The sequence below is a fragment of the Esox lucius genome, chromosome 12 (genome assembly GCF_011004845.1).
Source record: "Esox lucius isolate fEsoLuc1 chromosome 12, fEsoLuc1.pri, whole genome shotgun sequence".
Classification (NCBI taxonomy): Eukaryota; Metazoa; Chordata; class Actinopteri; order Esociformes; family Esocidae; genus Esox; species Esox lucius.
This window is the reverse complement of record NC_047580.1, coordinates 20,467,668-20,487,034: the sequence shown is the minus strand read 5'-3', so window position 1 is coordinate 20,487,034 and position 19,367 is coordinate 20,467,668. Positions and strand designations below refer to the sequence as shown.

Below are 19,367 nucleotides of genomic sequence, written 5' to 3'. Positions count from 1 at the left end.
CTGCATATTTGTTAAAATCCAGGTAAAAGATTGATGGGAATGAGAGTCCTTATGTCTGTCAGCCTTGTAAGTATGCACACCCAGTAAGATAGGCTAGCTACAGAAATGAATTCAAACTCAATAAGCTGAATTGAGTTCTTTGTAGCTCCATACTACCTGGTTAAAGCCAACTTCATAAAATTGATTGGTGGCTGTTATTACAGATAACCAACATAACAATATGTAATAGGCTACATAACTTGATCAAATCAATGTATGAACACACGACAACTGTACCTCTGTCAAGACCAGTCCATCACATTCACGGGCAGCAAAGCCCTAAATAAATAATCATATAATGTGTTTCTCTGTGCCAAATAGGGTGGTCACGCTCTGCTTGGGTCAGTTAGTGTGCCCCCTCAAAATACAACTGACAGATCTTTTAAATGATTATGATAAAAGGAATTCTATTTGAAGGTTATTCATTTATTAATTAACACCTGAAATCTTGTAAAAGCAGGAGTGACCTGAGGGGGCATGTGCCCCAACTCTCACTATCAACCTGTTGCCTCTATTTATAGAAACATCCAAGGCTGGGAACCCAGTATGGCTTGTACATTTTATTTTGAATAATATGTGTGTGCAACTGAACATAACCAAGGAGGAAAGCTGAGAAACTAAAACTCAGGAAAAGGTCTTTCTCCCGTAAATACACACCCTGCAGCAATGGAAAGTGAAGGACATTCTTCACAATAGCCACACGTCCCAAACAGGACCCTTTTCCCCTTGTAGTGCACTCTGGGCCCTGGTTGAAGGTAGAGCAATAGAAAGGGAATAGGGTGTAATTTGGGATGCAGTCATTGAGTTCCTTCAAAGAGTTAAAATTATCCAAATGGTTCCTTATATCCGTGACTGGCTCATTACAGGAACACACCAATACCACATAGTGCAGCTGGCAGGTAAGGCATCATTTGTGTCTTCTGTTCAGTTGATGTGATATACTTGGATTTGGGGTAGTGCATATGCAATTTGTAACCAAGACCAATGCATTTTCTTTCAATTGGTTTAAAGAGATTACTGTCAGTGGCTGTGGCTGTAGCTTGTCTCTGACCTTTAGTAAATGTGTATCTTTCACTAAAGAGCTAGAATATTCTGCTTGTCTATTTATTTTCTGCAGTACATGCTCTTTAGGGTGTAGACTAGTTGCAGCTCCCCCCCAGCTGGTCTGACTTATCCCTAACGGTAACTTTCTTATCTCTAACGTTACCTTTCTTATCCCTAACGTTACCTTTCTTATCCCTAACGTTACCTTTCTTATCCCTAACGTTAACTTTCTTACCCCTAACGTTACCTTTCTTATCCCTAACGTTACCTCAATCAATCAATCAAATGTATTTATAAAGCCCTTTTTACAACAGCAGTTGTCACAAAGTGCTTTACAGAGACACCCGGCTTAAACCCCAAGGAGCAAACAACAGTAGTTTTGGATTTCTTACCATAAACGTTACCTTTCTTATCCCTAACATTACCGTTCCTATCCCTAACGTTACCTTTCTTATCCCTAACATTACCGTTCCTATCCCTAACGTTACCTTTCTTATCCCTAACATTACCGTTCCTATCCCTAACGTTACCTTTCTTATCCCTAACATTACCGTTCCTATCCCTAACGTTACCTTTCTTACCATAAACGTTACCTTTCCTATCCTTCATTTTACCTTTCTTAACCCTAACATTACCTTGCCTATCCCTAACATTACCTTTCTTATCCCTAACGTTTCCTTTCTTGTATGCTGATTTTATCACTCTGATGATGTGGAACACAGCTCTGCATCATACTTCTGAACATATGAGATAAACAGCCACAACAAACATTAAAAAAATAAACAGCCTACATGTCCTGAGGAGACAGGCCATTCAAAGGATTGGTATTTGTCACAATGTGACAAATAGAAGAAGGTTGTTGAATTACTAAGCAAATAGTAATTCAGTCTTCAATAAGAATAGTGAGCCATAAAAAACAAACAGAACGAAAAAGCCCACTGTCAAAATCAAATAACCAGCTACGTTGTGACTTCCCAAAGGTGAAACTCTACAAACGAACAGCTTCAAGAAAATGGACTGCAGTCAACTCACTAACACAGCAAAAGTCAGTGTAGGATACAAGAAGGATGGAGCTGTACAGAATCAGAAGGATATCTCAGTAGAGGAGAAAGAGAGACTCGTCATTCTCACAAATGAGCAGCCGTGGAAACCATGGCAACGTTCCCGCTTCTGGGTCAAAGGTTAGGTGAAAGCATAAAATTATTACTGCTGGATGATTCCAAAACCATCTGTGTAATGTTAAGTGCCTACTTAGCTATTTTTGTCTGCTAGATTAAAACATGCTGCTCTGTGTCTAGAGTGTCTGGTAAAGGTTAGGTGTGTCATGGGCTCCCTGATGGAGATGGAGTGGTACTGTTTTGCTGCTCTCGGGGTGCTGACGGCCTTTCTTAGTTTTCTCATGGACTTGAGTGTGGAAAAGCTGCTTCGAGGTTAGGAAAAAACACAGTACACACAGTGTTATGCATACACACCCTTAGCACAGAGTATAACATGTATGGTACAGTGGATGAGAGATTCTTCTGTCTCTCTCTTCTTCTCCCCATCTGCACCTGTAGCACACCAGTGGTTGTTTAGTCAGCTGGAAGGCCACTCTCTACTGCAGTTCTTGTCCTGGACCCTATATCCAGTCTCGCTTTGCACTCTGTCCACAACATTTTCCCAGAGTGTATCTCCATTCTCAGCAGGTAGGAGGAAAATTCATGAGGCAGCACAAACAGGTTTGACAAATTAGCCCATTGTGGTGTTTTTGGGGGAAATACATTTATGGGTCTGAATAGCAATTTTAAATATTATTTACTATACATATTTTTTTTAATCAAATTTGTCATGGATTGGGAACCCTGTTGTGAGATGCAAGCCTTGCATGGTAAGATGATATACTGTTGTATATGCCATCTACCAAAATAGTCTGCCATGTTTGTCAATTAAATCTAGTCACAGGAGGAAACTGGGAATCTGAAATGTCTGACCTCTTTCAAAAGTCGGATATTGAACATTTGAAGTATGAACGGAGAAATAGACGCAACTGAAAAAGATGACAGCTAATGCAAAATGATATGGAGTGGGTAGGGGAAATTTGAGAAAAATGTAATGCACTGTAGGTCTCAGGTAACTCATTTGTCAAGAGCATGGTGCTTGTAACTCCAAGGTTGTGAATTTGTGTCCCAAGAATGGACGGTTAAAAAAAATCTCAGCTGTTTTCCAGAGTAAGTCACGCTGGATAAGAGCATCTGCTAAATGACAAAACATGAAATCTAAATGTACCATCTAGTTAAAATCAGGGAACGACAGGGATACTAATCCTCGGGACAAACGTTAATCCTGGTATTACATACCTAAAGGATAGTGTTGGGTCAGTCAGTGAAAGCTGTCAGCTTTTATTTAAGGGTATTGTCATCTGTATTGGATAAACCATTTAAAAATGACAGAATATTTTGTACATAGTATGTACCATACAAAATATGAAAAATGTATACCACAAACAGTATGTCCAATGTGAATAAATGTCTCCTTGTTGGCTCTTGTCTTTGCTCTCAGGTTCTGGAGTTCCAGAAGTGAGGACCATGCTGTCCGGTGTGGACATGCCACATTATCTGTCCCTCACCAACCTGTTTGCCAAATACGTGGGTCTAATCTGCACACTGGCAGCAGGTCGCACTGTCTTCCTCGGAAAAGTGGTATGATTCTCTTATTTTTCTCTCGCTTGCATGCTCTTATTCGTGGCAAACACACAAACACACATGATGGTATTTTTCTTCAGTGACCTTTACAATGTTTCTGACCCGGTTCCAAATTCCAGGGTCCATTTGTACACCTCTCGACCATGGTAGGAGGCTATCTGAACCGCCTTTGCACCGTTCTTCGCGGTGAGAGGGAGGTAAAACCTTGTGTTGCAATTAATCAATAGGAATCCACAGGTTCGCTGTGATATGTACTCATGTCCTGTTCTCCATGTTATTTCTCCAGGAGAAAACTGAGGGAGCGATGCTGGTTGTTGCTGCTGCTGTTGGAGTGGCCAGCTGCTTCGGGGCCCCAGTCAGTGGTGTGTATAGAAGTAATCATACAGTATCTTAGACAGTAAGACAGTATCTTTCTCTCACCTTCCTCTTTCTTTTTGCCCCCCCATCCTCTTTTCTACCGGTTCTCCTCCACATCCTTCTCTCTTCTCTCTCCCTCTCTTCTCTTATTGCCTAGGTGTGTTGTTTAGTGTGGAGGTGATGTGCTCTCATTTCGCCCTGAGAGACTACTGCCCCTGCTTCTTTGCAGCAGCCTGCGGAGCGCTCACCTTCCGTATGCTCTCTGTTTGGAGCAGCGATCAAGGTGAAATAGAATTAAACACATCATAGGTTTGGAATGTATCCTTAACACAATGGCTGCCATTAGTGTTACTTATCCGTCTGCATAATCCAGGCCTATGGCCTACATGCAAATGTATTATGTTAATTAGGTGACATGACTGCTGAGCGGAGACAGGAAATGACATTTTCCCCTTCAACCCTGTGCAGTCACATCCGTCTGGATTTTCTGTGGACCATATATCATAATAAACTTTAATTCGGAGGGTCGAAGCCTAGTATTCTATTCTTGGTATTGAATCAATGTGTGCCGTACAAGTGATTTTGTTAGGAAAGCCCAGGGGAGTGTTGTATGTTTTTTCTTCCCCTAGAGACCCTTCAGGCATTGTTTCAAACCAACTTCTCAGATGACTTACCCTTTTATCCAGTGGAGATCCTGGTCTTTACTATTTTGGGGTATGTCTTCTTATGTTTAAGAAATTAGGATATTATTAGGCTCTCCATTAACATCCGCCAAAAGCAACAGTTACTCTTTCTGGGTTACTATTGTACCTATAAGCTTCTTTCCATCACACTTTTGAACTGAGTTTCTTTCTCAGTCTTTACCTGTTCTCACTGACTTTCAACTGCTTGTGCTATGGCAAAAAAAATGCATACTCTGGCAGCTCTAACTGTTTTATTAATCTTCCCAATCAGGATACTGTGTGGAGCATGTAGCTGTGTTTACCTATTCTGTCATCGTTGGATATTGCAATTCATAAAGACAAACAAAATACTGGTCAAAATGTTGTCAACTGAGTGAGCAACCTGCATTAGAAACCCTTCATTGTTATGTGAATCAGCCATTCTATATTACATAACATAATTTAATGTTAATGTAACTCAGTTCTATGAAATAATTTGATGCTGTATGGATGTTTCACTCTAGAAAGGCCCTATACTCAGCTATCTTGGTATTCCTTTTGGCATCTCTGACTTTCCCTCTCTCTGCTGGTCAGTATATGGCTTCCAATGTGAGTATTTATTTTAGGTTACACATCATTTATGATATGAGATTAAACCTTTTTTGTCCCAGGATTGTTTATTTTAAAAGTACAATTGGGTTTGCAGACTCAGCCCAAATTCAAGCATGGTCTTAATAGTTGCTTATTTTTTTTAGGTGAAAACAGTAACAGAAGCAATGCTCTCTGTTTTGTAACCACAGCTCACCATGAAGCAGCTCCTCTCTTCCCTCCTGGAAAACCGGCAATGGACCTCTACAGCTAAAAATGCCTCAGCGGTGTTGCAACCACAGTTGTGTCCCTGGTCAGAGTGGTGTCCGTCAGGAAACCCATGTCTTACTCTGGGATTTTTCCTGGTCATGAAGGTACATAGGAGTAGAAAATTTATGGACAGAAACATAAGAGGAATCTACAGCATATATGGCTGACATGAAAACATCTGTTACTCCTTTATCTTGATTTGATAAGAGATATTAACAAAAGCAATATAAGAAGTTTTTTGGAGGGGTGGAAAGAACATTTCACCTTTGCATATTCAAATGCATACAGATTCCTATGACTTATTCATATAACAGTGATTAAAGTAATTCTCACAGTTGAAATGCACAAGGAAATAAACATTTGTCTTCTGCTGTCTTTCATTGTTTCTGTGGAGCTGTGGATGCTGGTGCTGGCTTGTACCTTGCCTCTGCCTGCTGGTTACTTTATGCCTGTCTTTATCTATGGTGAGTGAAAGGGAGGTAATCCGCCTTGTCCCAGGTATGGTTATGCTGTTTTGCCAATACCTACAGTGTTGCCGTAACTGTCAAACCATTGCATGATAGCACAAACAGATTGGCCCCAATGTGCATTAACATAAAAGTATAATCTTCTTAACCGTTCTTCCGGTATGTGTTGCTTTTGGTTAGGTGCTGCTTTAGGACGTTTAGTTGGGGAAGCATTGGCATACGTGTCCTTAAATGGCATCTATTCAGACCAGGATAAAAATCAAATCAACCCTGGAGGCTATGCACTGGCTGGTAAATGTTGCTTTATAAAAGTTATTGAGAATGTCTGGACATACCTATCACATGGGGATGCAGTCATGAATAACACAATGTTTAACTATATAATTTATGCTGTAGGCGCAGCAGCATTCTCTGGGGCGGTTACACACACGCTGTCCCCCGCTCTCCTAGCTCTGGAGCTGACGGGCCAGTCAACTCATGCCACACCTATCCTCCTGGCCACACTGGTGGCCAATGCCCTAGCACGTTCTGGGCAGCGCCCATCCTTTTACGACGCTCTGTCTATCAGCAAGAAGCTCCCACACTTACCCTCTCTGCTTCTGGTCTGCCCAAAGTGAGTCACACAGAATACGTTACCCAGCTAGAACAGAAGATTCCTGTAGCATACCTCATAGCAAGGGTCAATGGTTCCCGGGATTTCAAATGCCATTTTAGAGTGGCCTTTTATTGTGGCCAGCCTAAGGCACACCTGTGCAATAATCATGCTGTCTAATCAGCATCTTGATATGCCACACCTGTGAGGTGGATGGATTATCTCGGCAAAGGAGAAATGCTCACTAACACAGATTTAGACAGATTTGTGAACAATATTTGAGAGAAATAAGCCTTTTGTGTACATAGAGAAAGTCTTAGATCTTTGAGTTCAGCTCATGATAAATGGGGCAAAAAACAAAAGTGTTTTGTTTATAATTTTGTTCAGTGTTTATTAGGCTTTGTGAGAGAATACAGACCTAGCTAGTGCCTGGATTTCAGTTCCAATTCAACTCCTCTGAACTTCAAGGTGTTCAGAGAGTTGGTGCAGCCCTGAATACTCTTTATGCATTGTTGTGCTCTATAGAGAGTAGAGAGAAAAGTGAAATGTCCACAGGCACAAGCAAAACAGTTATTTCTTCGATATGTTTTGTTGCCACATACTCCATGATGCTCCCAGTGCAGTAGCCTAAAAAACACACTGAGGGTGTTATGACAGTACACTCCCATCCTATGTTTCTTTATTACAACAGCAATGGTTGAATGGAAGTGTATACATTTGATTGAACCATTTCACAACTAAACATTAGTCTCCCCTATTGATGTTTGAACTAAAGCTGTATTTCTTAAGTGAAAATTACAACTCACTAATTACATCAGCTAACTCTTTTATTCTAATATATGGGATGTTCTAACTCTCTCCACAGGCTTTTTTCTGTTGCATTAGGGAAAGTACTAAATTCTACAGGGCCAGTATTGGAGTGGGCAGCTGGACCAATGGAGGTCCAGCAGGTTCTCAATACCAGCACCCAGACACAGATCCCTGTGGTCGAAACACTCGGTGAGTGGACCCACTTTAAAACCCAGTAGAGATAATATATCTCTCTATATATCGTATATATACTATATTGGTCATTCTCTACCAGTAAGGCTACCAAGCTAGCTCAACTCAGGCCAAACAGACAAGGGAAATTGTTTCTTTCATGATGATGCTTTGTTAGAGCTTCTGGTTTGGGGTAACTACTTCACTCTGTTTCAATAACAGTCTGGTTTCACTAACTCAAGACATTATGCATATCATTATTAAACCAATTTTGTGTTCTCTGCATTTCATGCACAGAGTTAATAGTCAAATTCTGATATTACATATTTATGTTACTTGTATGAGGATTCAACCCCTACACATACATTTTTGGTAGCGCTAACGTTCACTGTAATAACAGCTTCAACTGTTTTGGTATCTATATATTTGCATTCCACACAGTGTCGGAGTGTTGAGGTTGGATGGATGATGTTTTTGAACCGTGGTTTTTAAATAGTGCCACAGGTGAATTTCTTCCAAGGCTTCAGTTTTTTAGCAGGTTCTGTTACAGTATTTCCTTGTATTTTGCTCCATTAATTCTTCCTCCAATTTCAAGAAGATACCCAGTCCCTGCTAATGTGAAGCACCCTCACCGCATGATGCTGCCACCACCATACTTTACTATATGGATGGTGTACATTAAGTCATGGTGCAGGGTTGTGCAACACAGAGATTTCTGGACAAAACTCAATCTCTATCTTATTCTCATCTGAACACAATTGATTTTCACATATCACGGTTTGTTTACTTTCATGCTTTTAAATAGCACTTTTTGATTGTCTTCGGGCTTGCCACTCTTCAATGCAGGCACATTTTATACAGAGCTCTTGATATGACTCATTGTGTAATGGCCGGTCACGGCTTGTCCTGTGCCGGTTGCTACATTTCAGTGTTCTGTATGTTTCAGTTCTCGTTTCTTTTTTTTTCTATGTTTGTTTTGGAGTCCTTGTGTTTATTGGTTTCACCTGTTTAGTTCAGTCCTGTCATCTGTGCATTTTTTGCCCCCTTGTTAAGTCCCTATTGAAGTTCCTTCTGCCCTAGTGTTCCTATTCTGTCATTGTTGCTTTTGCTGGTTTCATGTGACGCTTGTGTCCCATGTCTTTGGATGTTTCCTGATTTGCGCTTGTGTCCCGCAACCTTCCTCTAAACATGACACATTAGCGCACCACTCCTCCACACCCAGCCAGTGACCTTTGTAACTGTTTTAAAGTGATTGTTGGTCTCTGTGCCTTCTCTCCAAAGTAATCTTCTTACCTGAATCCTGAGTTTTGAGGGACAGCATTATTTTGCCAGTGCATGTGTGGTGTGATGCAGCTACCACTTTCTGAGTATTGAACCAACTGGGCTGGATTTTCCAAAAACATATTATTTTGTACCCTGTTACAAATCTATGCATTTGGAAAAGGATTTGGAAAATCCTATGCATATAGAATCTCACAGAAGTAAATACACCCCTCACATTTTTGTAAATATTTGATTATATCTTTTCATGTGACAACACTGAAGAAATGACACTTTGCTACAATGTAAAGTAGTCAGTGTACAGCTTTTATAACAGTGTAAATTTGCTGTCCCCTCAAAATAACACAACACACAGCCATTAATGTCCCAAAGTGTTAATATTTTTTGTGGCCACCATTATATTCCAATTGTGCTTTACAGAGACACCCGGCCTTAAACCCCAAGGAGCAAACAACAGTAGTGTTGCATTTTAGTGGCTAGGAAAAACTCCCTAAGAAGGTCGAATTTTAGGAAGAAACCTAGAGAGGACCCAGGCTCAGAGGGGTGACGAGTCCTCTTCTGGCTGTGCCGGGTGAGATATTAAGAGTCCAATTGGAATAATAAATACATTACTCTGGGCTAAATCCAGAGTATATTTGATTTTAGACTAGGTCAGAAGTAAGACCAGGTGGACAAGGACAGGGACAGCAACGACAGGCACAGGTACTGCCTTAACACTCTTGGGCATGGAATTCAACAGAGCTTCACAGGTTGCCACTGGAGTCCTGTTCCACTCCTCCATGACGACATCACAGAGCTGGTGGATGTTAAACACCTTGCGCTCCTCCACCTTCCATTTGAGGATGCCCCACAGATGCTCAATAGGGTTTAGGTCTGGAGACATGCTTGGCCAGTACATCACCTTCACCCTCAGCTTCTTTAGCAAGGCAGTGGTCATCTTGGAGGTGTGTTTGAGGTCGTTATCATGTTGGAATACTGCCCTGCAGCCCAGTCTCCTAAGGGAGGGGATCATGCTTTGCCCTGTCACAGTACATGTTGGCATTCATGGATCCCTCAATGGACTGTTGCTCCCCAGTGCCGGCAGCACTCATGCAGCCTCAGACTATGACACTCCCACCACCATGCTTGACTGTAGGCAAGATACACTTGTCTTTGTACTCCTCATCTGGTTGCCGCCACACACGCTTGACACCATCTGAACCAAATATGTTTATCTTGGTCTCATTAGACCACAGGACATGGTTCCAGTAATCCATGTCCTTAGTCTGCTTGTCTTCAGCAAACTGTTTGCAGGGTTTCTTGTGCATCATCATCAGCGTATGGTCTAAGAAATGACAGGCTGAACCCCCACCCCTTCAACCTCTGCAGCAATGCTGGCAGCACTCATATGTCTATTTCCTAAAGACAACCTCTGGATATGAAGCTGAGCATGTGCACTCAACTTCTTTGGTTGACCATGGTGAGGCCTGGTCTGAGTGGAACCTGTCCTGTTAAACCGCTGTATAGTCTTGGCCACTGTGCTGCAGCTCAGTTTCAGGGTCTTGGCAATCTTCTTATAGCCTAGGCCATCTTTATGTAGAGCAACAATAATATCTTTCAGATCCTCAGAGAGTTCTCAGCCAAGAGGTGCCACGTTGAACTTCCAGTGACCAGCATGAGGGAGTGTGAGATCGATAACACCAAATTGAACCCACCTGCTCCCCATTCACACCTGAGACCTTGTAGCACTAATGAGTCACATGACACCGGGGAGGGAAAATGGCTGCTTGGGTCCAATTTGGACATTTTCACTTAGGGGTGTACTCACTTTTGTTGCCAGCGGTTTAGACATTAATGGCTGTGTGTTGAGTTATTTTGAGGGGACAGCAAATTTACACTGTTATACAAGCTGCACACTAACTACTTTACATTGTAGCAAAGTGTAATTTCCTCAGTGCTGTCACATGAAAAGATATAATAAAATATTTGCAAAAATGTGAGGGGTGTACTCACTTTTGTGGATACTGTATATGCATTCTGCAATGGTAATGTAATGGTGTCCTTGTTTGGGAAATTGATTTCATCTGTATAAACTGTGAGCTTTCACAGCACAGGGGTTGAATACTTATTTCAGTTTCAATTCCTTAACAAATATTTTCCCACACAAAATCAATGTCACCATACAATTGGAGTTTTAGCGTAACAATGTTTTTACGTATCAATTCTAAGGACTTTCATATAGTCATGTCTATGGGCTTAGTCACAACTGATATATGACTAAATAGATTGGTGGCTTTTGTTTGCCTTCATTTGGAAGGGTGCTGTGTTTCTCACAGTTACCCAACACTGCTGTTAATAAGATACTCAAATATATGTTAATATTTCACTTGAGCACATTTTGTCCTTGTCCCCTCCTTCTTGATTTTTAGGCTCAAAGATTCTGCTGGGAACAATTAACAGATCTGACCTGCAGACATTTCTATTCCACAACCACAATATGGTCAGTGGATTCATTAAGGAAATTAAACATTGCTATATTCGGCATTACCACTTTTATGAGTATAGTATAATACCATAACTTTATTTTTCAGATACTCAAGAAACAGTTGGGAGATATATGTCCTATTCAACCTGTTTCTGTCCAAATCTCTCCTGACACAACTGTACAGGAGGTGAGGAGTTTTGGGAGACTCACTTGATGGGGACAAATCTTTGTAGATGTTTTTTTTACACATTAAGCCAGCCTCTGTCTCACTAGTCCCTGGATTACATCCTCTTTCTTTCCCTTTTGTCAGGCTCATAGAGTCCTAAGTGTGCTGTGTGGCCAAAGCCTGTTTGTGACTGAGAAAGGGAGGCTATGTGGTGTTGTCACATGGCCAGAGGTGACCAATGCTCCCTGACACACACGCACATACTGATGCAAATGTACATGCTATCTCCTCCCCCTACCACTTACTCTCTCACAAACACACATGAACACAAACACATTGTTTTTTCTATCATTGCAGAGACCAGAAAAGGAATGCTCCATTTCCCTTATCCCTAATCCTTACCCTTTCCCTAATCCTAACCCTTACCCTAACCTTAACCTAGCTTCAACCTTAATGATCGAACCTTTATGTTTAAATTAACCCCAATTCTAAGTCTAAGCCCAGTTATAAGAGTTACCATAAATAGGGTTTCTCTTTGCGGGGACTGGCTTTAAAACATGTCCAAAATGTCAGGTTTTACTTTGTTGGTGGGGTTGTATAGTAAAACCAGGATTGCACACACATGCAAAACACACATGCACACACAACCTTAACCCTCCAATGTATAAGTATACTAAAATACCTCTCCATCTGGTTTATTTCTTGTTCTTGCTTTCACTCATTCTCTTTCCCTGTCTCTCTTTTATTTTCTGTTAGATGAAAAGAATGATGGAGGATTTGACCAATGACCTCTGAGCTGTGGACATAAAAAAAAATATATTCTATACTCCTAAAAAGAACCCATCATAATGCTAAAAATTATAATCAAAAATATAGTCAGATTTGTAAAGGTTACATTTTTGCCAATCACCAAGCTAGTTCATAACATTCATTTGAGTTTGATGATGTAGGGGTAGGATCTTATGTGGATCCACCTTACTTTTGATCCACCTTAATTAATAAATAAATAAACCTAGTGGAAACAAGCTTTGAAGAGATTCCGGAGAACTTCTAAACAACTCTTTTTTATCCCTCCACTTTGGGCTGGACAGGTCATCTGTCAGAAGCGAGGAATATAACCTGCCCATTTGAGTGTTGGGTCAGTAAATGAAACATTGCTGGTTTGAATTCCTAAGTTGACAAGGTGAAAGTCTGTCATTTGCCCCTGGCAAAACCCAAGGGCCACACCCCCCTGGACTTTGCATGCACCACGTAAAGTGGCTACTGGCCCTTGCAACAACAGGACGCTGAAATAACCTACATGATCCAACAAGATAGACTGCTTGGAAAAGCCCAGGCAGGCGTCAGACCCACACAGGACTGGGAACAACCCAGGTCCGGTCCATGTAGAGGTCATGAGCGGTACAGAGGCTGCTGGTCAGCTGACACAAGCGAGGGGTGGAACGCCACAGCCAGAAAGGCACAACCTTGGGCATAAAAGTAGGTTGAAATATCATTCTGTTTAATATTTCATTTGAAAACACTTGTCACTCCAAATTATTGTATGGTGACTTTGTTTTTATGTTGGGAAATATTTGTAGGGAAAAAAAAAATTATTAAATTTTAGTATACAACTTAAAATTCACTAAAATTAGAGAATTGGTCGTCAGGTTTAAATACATTTTCAAGGCACTGTATATAACTGTGTATTTGTATTTCATGTTGCTGTAGCTGTCAATTCTTACTGACCCAGATATATCTCTAAGGACACTGTTATTCAGCCACCTAATGCTAAAGTCTAGAGAGATAGAGATAGCATTGTTAGCTGATAGCGGATTTAATGATGGAGCAAACCACTTCTCTGTTGTTTCAGACAGTTATTTAATTATCTGTTGCTCCCAGCTATTTTCTTCCTACTGTTTTGTCCTATTTCACAATTAGTGTAAAGAGTGTTGTCACATTTGATTAAATAGCAGCAGGCCGACAAGTGAATAAAAGCACATGCTGGGGATTAAGGATTTTTCAAGGTAGACATTTCATAGTGGTTCAGTTTTCTGATTACCTTACTATGTATATCTTTAGTCCATCCAGTTGAAAATTGTCTTCAATCAAAATTTCCAGAGTAAAAACTGCACCCATGTTGTCCATCATATCTCTCATTGTCCAACAACTGAACAGTGTACACAATAAGTAAACTAAGTGATTCTTGATGTATTCTGATGTATTATTCCACATACAAGTCCATGGTTCACATAAGTTGACAGGTACAATAACGTTGTCGCAGTTAAAGGCTACAGGTGGTTTTAAGTACACAGTATCTGGAAATGGGGATCTAAAAATAGAATTCAGTCTCAGATAGCAAGTCCTTGCTGTGTGATAATTTCTCTCCCAAACAATAAACACAAAACCTTTTAGATTAAAATGATTTTTGTTTGTTATTGGTCCAAGTAGATGCCTTCAATTTGGTTTCCATATTAGGCTTTGATGAGTGTTCACCAAATGCCCCTCCTGTGCCTTTTATCCAAATCCTAGTTGTAAAAAACCTCATCTTCAGATAGTGAACAGCTGTCTGCGTGCCAAACCATGGAGGGGGCATCTACAGGCCCAGTCCTTCCATTCTCCGAGCGCAGTTGCTCACTGTCTGGCTGAGAGGAAGACATGGCGGAAACTGAATAGGCTGTGTGTTGAGGCTCCGGTGAGGCAGAATTGTAGTTGTTGTTGGCCTGTATGTGGATGTTGTACAGATGCTGAGGGAGCCCAACGCTTCCTCCATTTAACAGGAAGTCAGACAGGAAGTTGCTGTCTAGGAAAAGGAGGTAGAAGAAAACATAGTTATTCAAGGGTAATTACTTGACAGAAACCAAATTTGCTTTAACTATCAGTAAAACAAAGAAGGGTAAAGATTTTCTGAGGATTCGTTTGGGTCCGGTCAGTGAATGGTGAGTACCTTGCAGAGGCTCTGTGCTAGAGGATGGCTGTTCTGGATCTTGGTGCGTGGGCCAGATGTTCATTGCTGCTTCAGCTAAGGCAAATTGTTCTGCTACTCCTGAGAAACCAAGGTTCATGGGGGTAAGTTGCTCTGCTACTATTCAGGAGTCACAAGTTTCTCAGATCGAGGAGTGAGACGTTTGCTTGGAAAATTAGAAAACCCAAACAGTACAGGTTAATTGGCCAATGAGTTGAGCCCTTTCTCTCTTTCAATCATGCATGTACTCTTCTCCTCTTGTGAGCCTATGGGAAAGCACCTGGTGTCTTTCAAATACTTATTTATTACTACTTTAATGTGTGAGATATGGCCAAATACCACATTGCGGACATACTCACCAAAGTCAAGTATTCTCAACATCATGTTGGCCCTATGTTGGCTCCATCACAGACAGTATGTGTAACTGAAGCCAAGGTAGGCTCAAGGAACTTGAGTATTTTGGATACACACACACATAGGCGGTATGGGGACTTGACTGAGAGTTGTAGGCATATCATTCATTATTTTATCTTCATTAATGGATTTATTCTAACATAACAAGTAGGTTTACCTATACATCATTCTCTTTCTATTGTGTGTGTGTGTGTGTGTGTGTGTGTATGGGATCCAGGTTTGTGATCAAGCTGATTTTTTTGTAAATATTTTGTTAATTTCCACCAAGGGTGGCAAAAATGATGGAGGGCACTGTATAAGGAATTGGGTGAAACTTGAGATTCACTTAAGGTTTTGTTTCCTCTCTGTTCACCTGCAGCAAAGCGGGCTTCCTTGATCTCATCGGTTAAGTGGGAATAAAGCTGCTCATCTTCCTGAAAGTTTCTCCAGTCTCTTCTGGTCCCCACTCCTTCACCCCCGGCCCCCCAGTCCTTCCACTCTATAAGGTGTGCAACACGTCCCTGGGCCATGGCTGTTGGTTTGGTGATATGCTCCTTGACTGTCACCAGTAGTCCTGATGGACATAGACAAAGATGTGGAAAGGGTTTATTGGAAGAAAAAGAAAGGAGGTGTTGGTTTGTCTGGGAAAATGGGAGAGTATTTATGCCTGTGTAATGGGTGTGTGAAAGTCAGACAGTTTAATACAGCATCCCTGCAAAGTAAATAGTAGGGTTACTCACAATATTTAAAACAAAATGCCAAGAACACTTTCACATCTACTGAAACCCTGGTAATATATAAAAATATATTTTTCAGTTAAGTTTTCTGAAGATGGGTAGTGACTCATTGTGGTCATTCTGTTATCAGTGAGCTATTTTTGTGTGGAACTGGAAGAACGTTTTGGATGACTGTCCGTCTCCAAGATCCAACAACAACACAGTTTCCACTTTCTGGCACAAGCAGAGAGATTTTGTAAGTTCCCTCTGTACAAAGTTCATGATTATATTTATTCTTAGAAGCTTGCCAGGGTCTTTGGAAGCAATACAGCCCCACAACATCAACAAGAGAGGGATGGATATTTCTAGGCGTTAAACGTTTTCAGGCTTTGCCTAATTATTGAATGTTAACACATTTTTATTTAAGTTGTGTTTTCTCTGAACTTTCCCCATACATTTCTAAGGGAGTTTGGTATGTGTCAACCTCATAATTATTTCCCAGTGAAACAAGAAGTTATGGTTGACCACTTCAGAGTTCCTAATGACATAGGTAATATATATCACTGGGAAGTTACACATTTATTATAATACTTCTTTTCCAAGGGGGCCAATAATTCTGGAGGGCATTGTAAGTAAGAAGTCTGAGGGGATTATTATTTTTTCACCATAGCAGTTTTTTGTAAATAAACACTTCAATGGCAGAATTATTTGAGTATAAAAAAATGATATACTTAGATGATGGCCCACACAGCTGGTGTCACCCTGCCTTGCTCAGGTGTCCACAATGCCAGTGGCAAGTGCATATGTGTGTGTGTGTGTGTGTGTGTGTATATATGTGTGTGTGTGTGTGTGTGCGTTGCCTCCATGGAGAGGTACACATGCGGGTAATTGCAATTACATTAGCAATCTCCCACTGAGACTACTTTGACTTTTCCCTGTCAAAGGAACTATTCATTCGGAAAAAAACATTTAAGCACTAGAACAACATCAGGAGACAAGTCTATCTGGGCGTCTCACCCAGCAGTGAGGAAGTTGCCAGCTCCCCAATGTCATAACCACTGCTGCTTTTCTTCTCTGACATACCGCCGCTGAATGGAGGGTGGCTGCCCTGCACACACACACACACACACACACACACACACAAAACACAACACAACACAAGACACTAGAGCAGACACTTAAACACATAGCAGTTCAATATACAGTACACCCTCAGATAGGCCTAGTGACAGACATTGATGGATCCAAATGTGTGCAAAAACACACATGCACACCCATGCAAAGGTGCTACACACAACACAGTTCCAGGTTGTACAGGTGACAATGAGGAGAAAGAATGGCATATTAGATCTGAACTGCTAACAGGTCAATTAAAAAAGGACAACAGAGATCATTATTATTATTATTATAATTTTTTGGTTGAATCAAGATTTTTGAGGCAATATTGGAACTTGGTCTTTATTGAATTATCCCATGGTCAGTCGCCTGTCAACCTTTCAGTACCTTCAATAATCGCAATCAGAGAGTAGTCTCAGAATAATAATACTGTTTAGAGAGAGCACATGTGAAACACAGTGGAGTGAGAACAGACCTTGCCAGACTTGGACGACTGTACCTCCATGTGGTCCTGGGGGCTCTCTGGACCTCTGTAGGGGAACACGCTGGTGTGTCACTTATTTGTAACCATGCAGTGTGTACTCGGGAGGATTACAGTCTCCAATGCCCTCCAGCTGGGCAATAAAGGCAAGGTTCATGGTTGGTCCATAATGGATGTGTGTGTGTGGGTGCATGCGTGCTTGCATATGGACACTAAATCCACATTTCATGATTTAACTATGGCTACATTACATCAACCTAGGTCCCTGTGTGTCGGTGAATTGATGTTGAAGTGAGCGCTATACGACATGCGTACATGAATATGGGTAATCGGACAAGTTGTGGCGGAAACAGGCACACACACACACACGCACACACAGAAACACACACACACATATTGGAAACCCCTTGAGAGGTGTTGTCTAGACAATTGGTTGTTGCTATGGAAACGTAGGAGCATATGAAGGAGAGTAATTGCCACACACTCTTCAGCCACGGGCATGCACACATACACTGCTACCCCCTGCTGGATAAAATATTTACCCAGCCATGCCAAATTCAGACATAGAAAGATGAGCTTTAAAGGGACATTACGTGGATTGTATGCATTGTAAAATCTAAAAAGGTCCATAATGCATCTGCGGTAATAGTGGAACGAGTGTTTCACCAAATGTATTGATCAGAAATTATTTTTGGTACTTTCAATTATTGACTGGTGTTACTGCATTTTACCTATAGCTTTGACATGGAGAACACATTCTAAATATTGCCAATTTAACATGCTCTATTCTGTTCCTATTGGGGAATTGTGCTGTTTTCTCTCTGAACCCAGAAGCCTACTATCCTTGTAAGGTGAAATTGAATCCCCCACCTGTAGTGATGGAAAGTGAATATTGTCTCTGGCAGGTGGTGAGTGTGATAAACAGACTGTAGATTGAATGTCCCCTCGACATGCCAGCTCACGTGCATATAGACAAATATAAGCATGCACATCTTTTATTATCTGTCTAAAACACTGAAAGCCTCTCTTACTCTCCTCACATTAGGCAAAACAAACCCTTCATCTACACAGAATTATTTGGAGGGAAACACATACCAGCACATGGTACTTGTCAACATTAGGGCAAAATGTACATACATACAGGGTGTCTACTGCATTAGGCACATCCATTTCCAGTTCAAATAGGATTTCTTTTCCTAAAATAGTTGTTATGATATTGCAAGGCTCTTCACAAATATTAAGTACACCAAGTCAGGTAAGTCAACACAGACGGCTGGAAGGAGGAGAAGGACAGGGCAAGGGATGGACAGACAGAAAGACAGATGGATAGAAATAGGCACTGACCTTTGTGACTATTGCAGAGGCAGGCACCCATGGTGATGAGACAGACAGTCAACTATCTGTTCACCATCATGTCAGAGTGACAAGCGGATGCAGGGAGAGACAAATAGAACAAACATCCAAGAAGAGGCGAAGAGGGACAGCAAGAATAAAGTAAACTAAAGTGGAATTATTTCCCAGGTCTCATCCTCGCAGAACGCCATAGCATTGCCTGTCAGCTCTCGTGCTGAAGAGAGAGAACGAGAAAGCAAGCAGGAAATGGGAAGAAGTCTGAATATTTGTTGGTTTCCCTCTTTGTGCCCCTCCCCTCTACTCCTCTCCTCTCCTCCTCTATTCTCTCTCCATCGTTGTGCCCCTCCCCTCTACTCCTCTCCTCCTCTATTCCCTCTCCATCTTTGTGGATGCCCCCTTTGCTCGGAGGGCTGGTGAGATGCTGTTAGAGGCTTGAGTTTAGCCTACAATGACCTTCCATACTCCCACCTACACATAGTGAGCACACAGAGACATACTATGGAGATTCTACAGGGTTTCGGACAAATATCTAGTCACTGAAAATATGTTCGATACAGATCTCCAACTCAGTGTCTGATAGGTTAGTGAGCTTAACTAGTTCACTTCACACATGACCATGAACTTACCTTGAATATGAGAGTCAAATGTATCCGTTAGGTATCATAGACATGGAACAGAAGCACCAAACACCGTCGTGAGACCGTCACGGCGCACGTGCCTAATGTATATTACTCTCTGGGGTTGAGATGGCTGGCAATGTGTATTCATGGTA

General features: G+C 41.3%; 2 protein-coding genes across 6 annotated transcripts; one reads left to right on the top strand and one right to left on the bottom strand.

Annotated features, from left to right (window-relative positions):
• Positions 1 to 884: 884 nt before the first annotated feature.
• Positions 885 to 12,422, top strand: clcnk (chloride channel K). Its single transcript, XM_010875415.2, has 20 exons — positions 885 to 938; positions 2,064 to 2,264; positions 2,382 to 2,513; positions 2,640 to 2,768; positions 3,622 to 3,761; positions 3,884 to 3,961; positions 4,051 to 4,126; positions 4,279 to 4,404; positions 4,751 to 4,835; positions 5,076 to 5,177; positions 5,308 to 5,392; positions 5,584 to 5,745; positions 6,036 to 6,105; positions 6,289 to 6,399; positions 6,505 to 6,721; positions 7,566 to 7,699; positions 11,371 to 11,441; positions 11,533 to 11,613; positions 11,737 to 11,823; positions 12,349 to 12,422. The coding sequence occupies exons 2-20, from the start codon at positions 2,096 to 2,098 to the stop codon at positions 12,385 to 12,387; spliced, it is 2,094 nt and encodes a 697-aa protein (XP_010873717.2). The 5' UTR covers positions 885 to 938; positions 2,064 to 2,095; the 3' UTR covers positions 12,388 to 12,422.
• A 655-nt stretch (positions 12,423 to 13,077) lies between these two features.
• On the bottom strand, positions 13,078 to 18,885 carry fam131c (family with sequence similarity 131 member C). 5 transcript variants are annotated; one of them, XM_020051853.3, is made up of 6 exons: positions 18,587 to 18,885; positions 18,283 to 18,305; positions 16,663 to 16,753; positions 15,303 to 15,503; positions 14,519 to 14,617; positions 13,078 to 14,374 (listed from the first exon to the last, which is right to left on the bottom strand). In XM_020051853.3, the coding sequence occupies exons 1-6, from the start codon at positions 18,615 to 18,617 to the stop codon at positions 14,100 to 14,102; spliced, it is 720 nt and encodes a 239-aa protein (XP_019907412.2). In that variant the 5' UTR covers positions 18,618 to 18,885; the 3' UTR covers positions 13,078 to 14,099. The 5 variants fall into 5 exon arrangements, with proteins under 5 accessions (XP_019907412.2, XP_034151795.1, XP_034151794.1 ...); XM_034295904.1 differs by lacking the exon at positions 18,283 to 18,305 and adding an exon at positions 17,237 to 17,291; XM_034295903.1 differs by lacking the exon at positions 18,283 to 18,305 and having other exon boundaries at positions 18,380 to 18,885.
• Between the last annotated feature and the right edge of the window lie 482 nt (positions 18,886 to 19,367).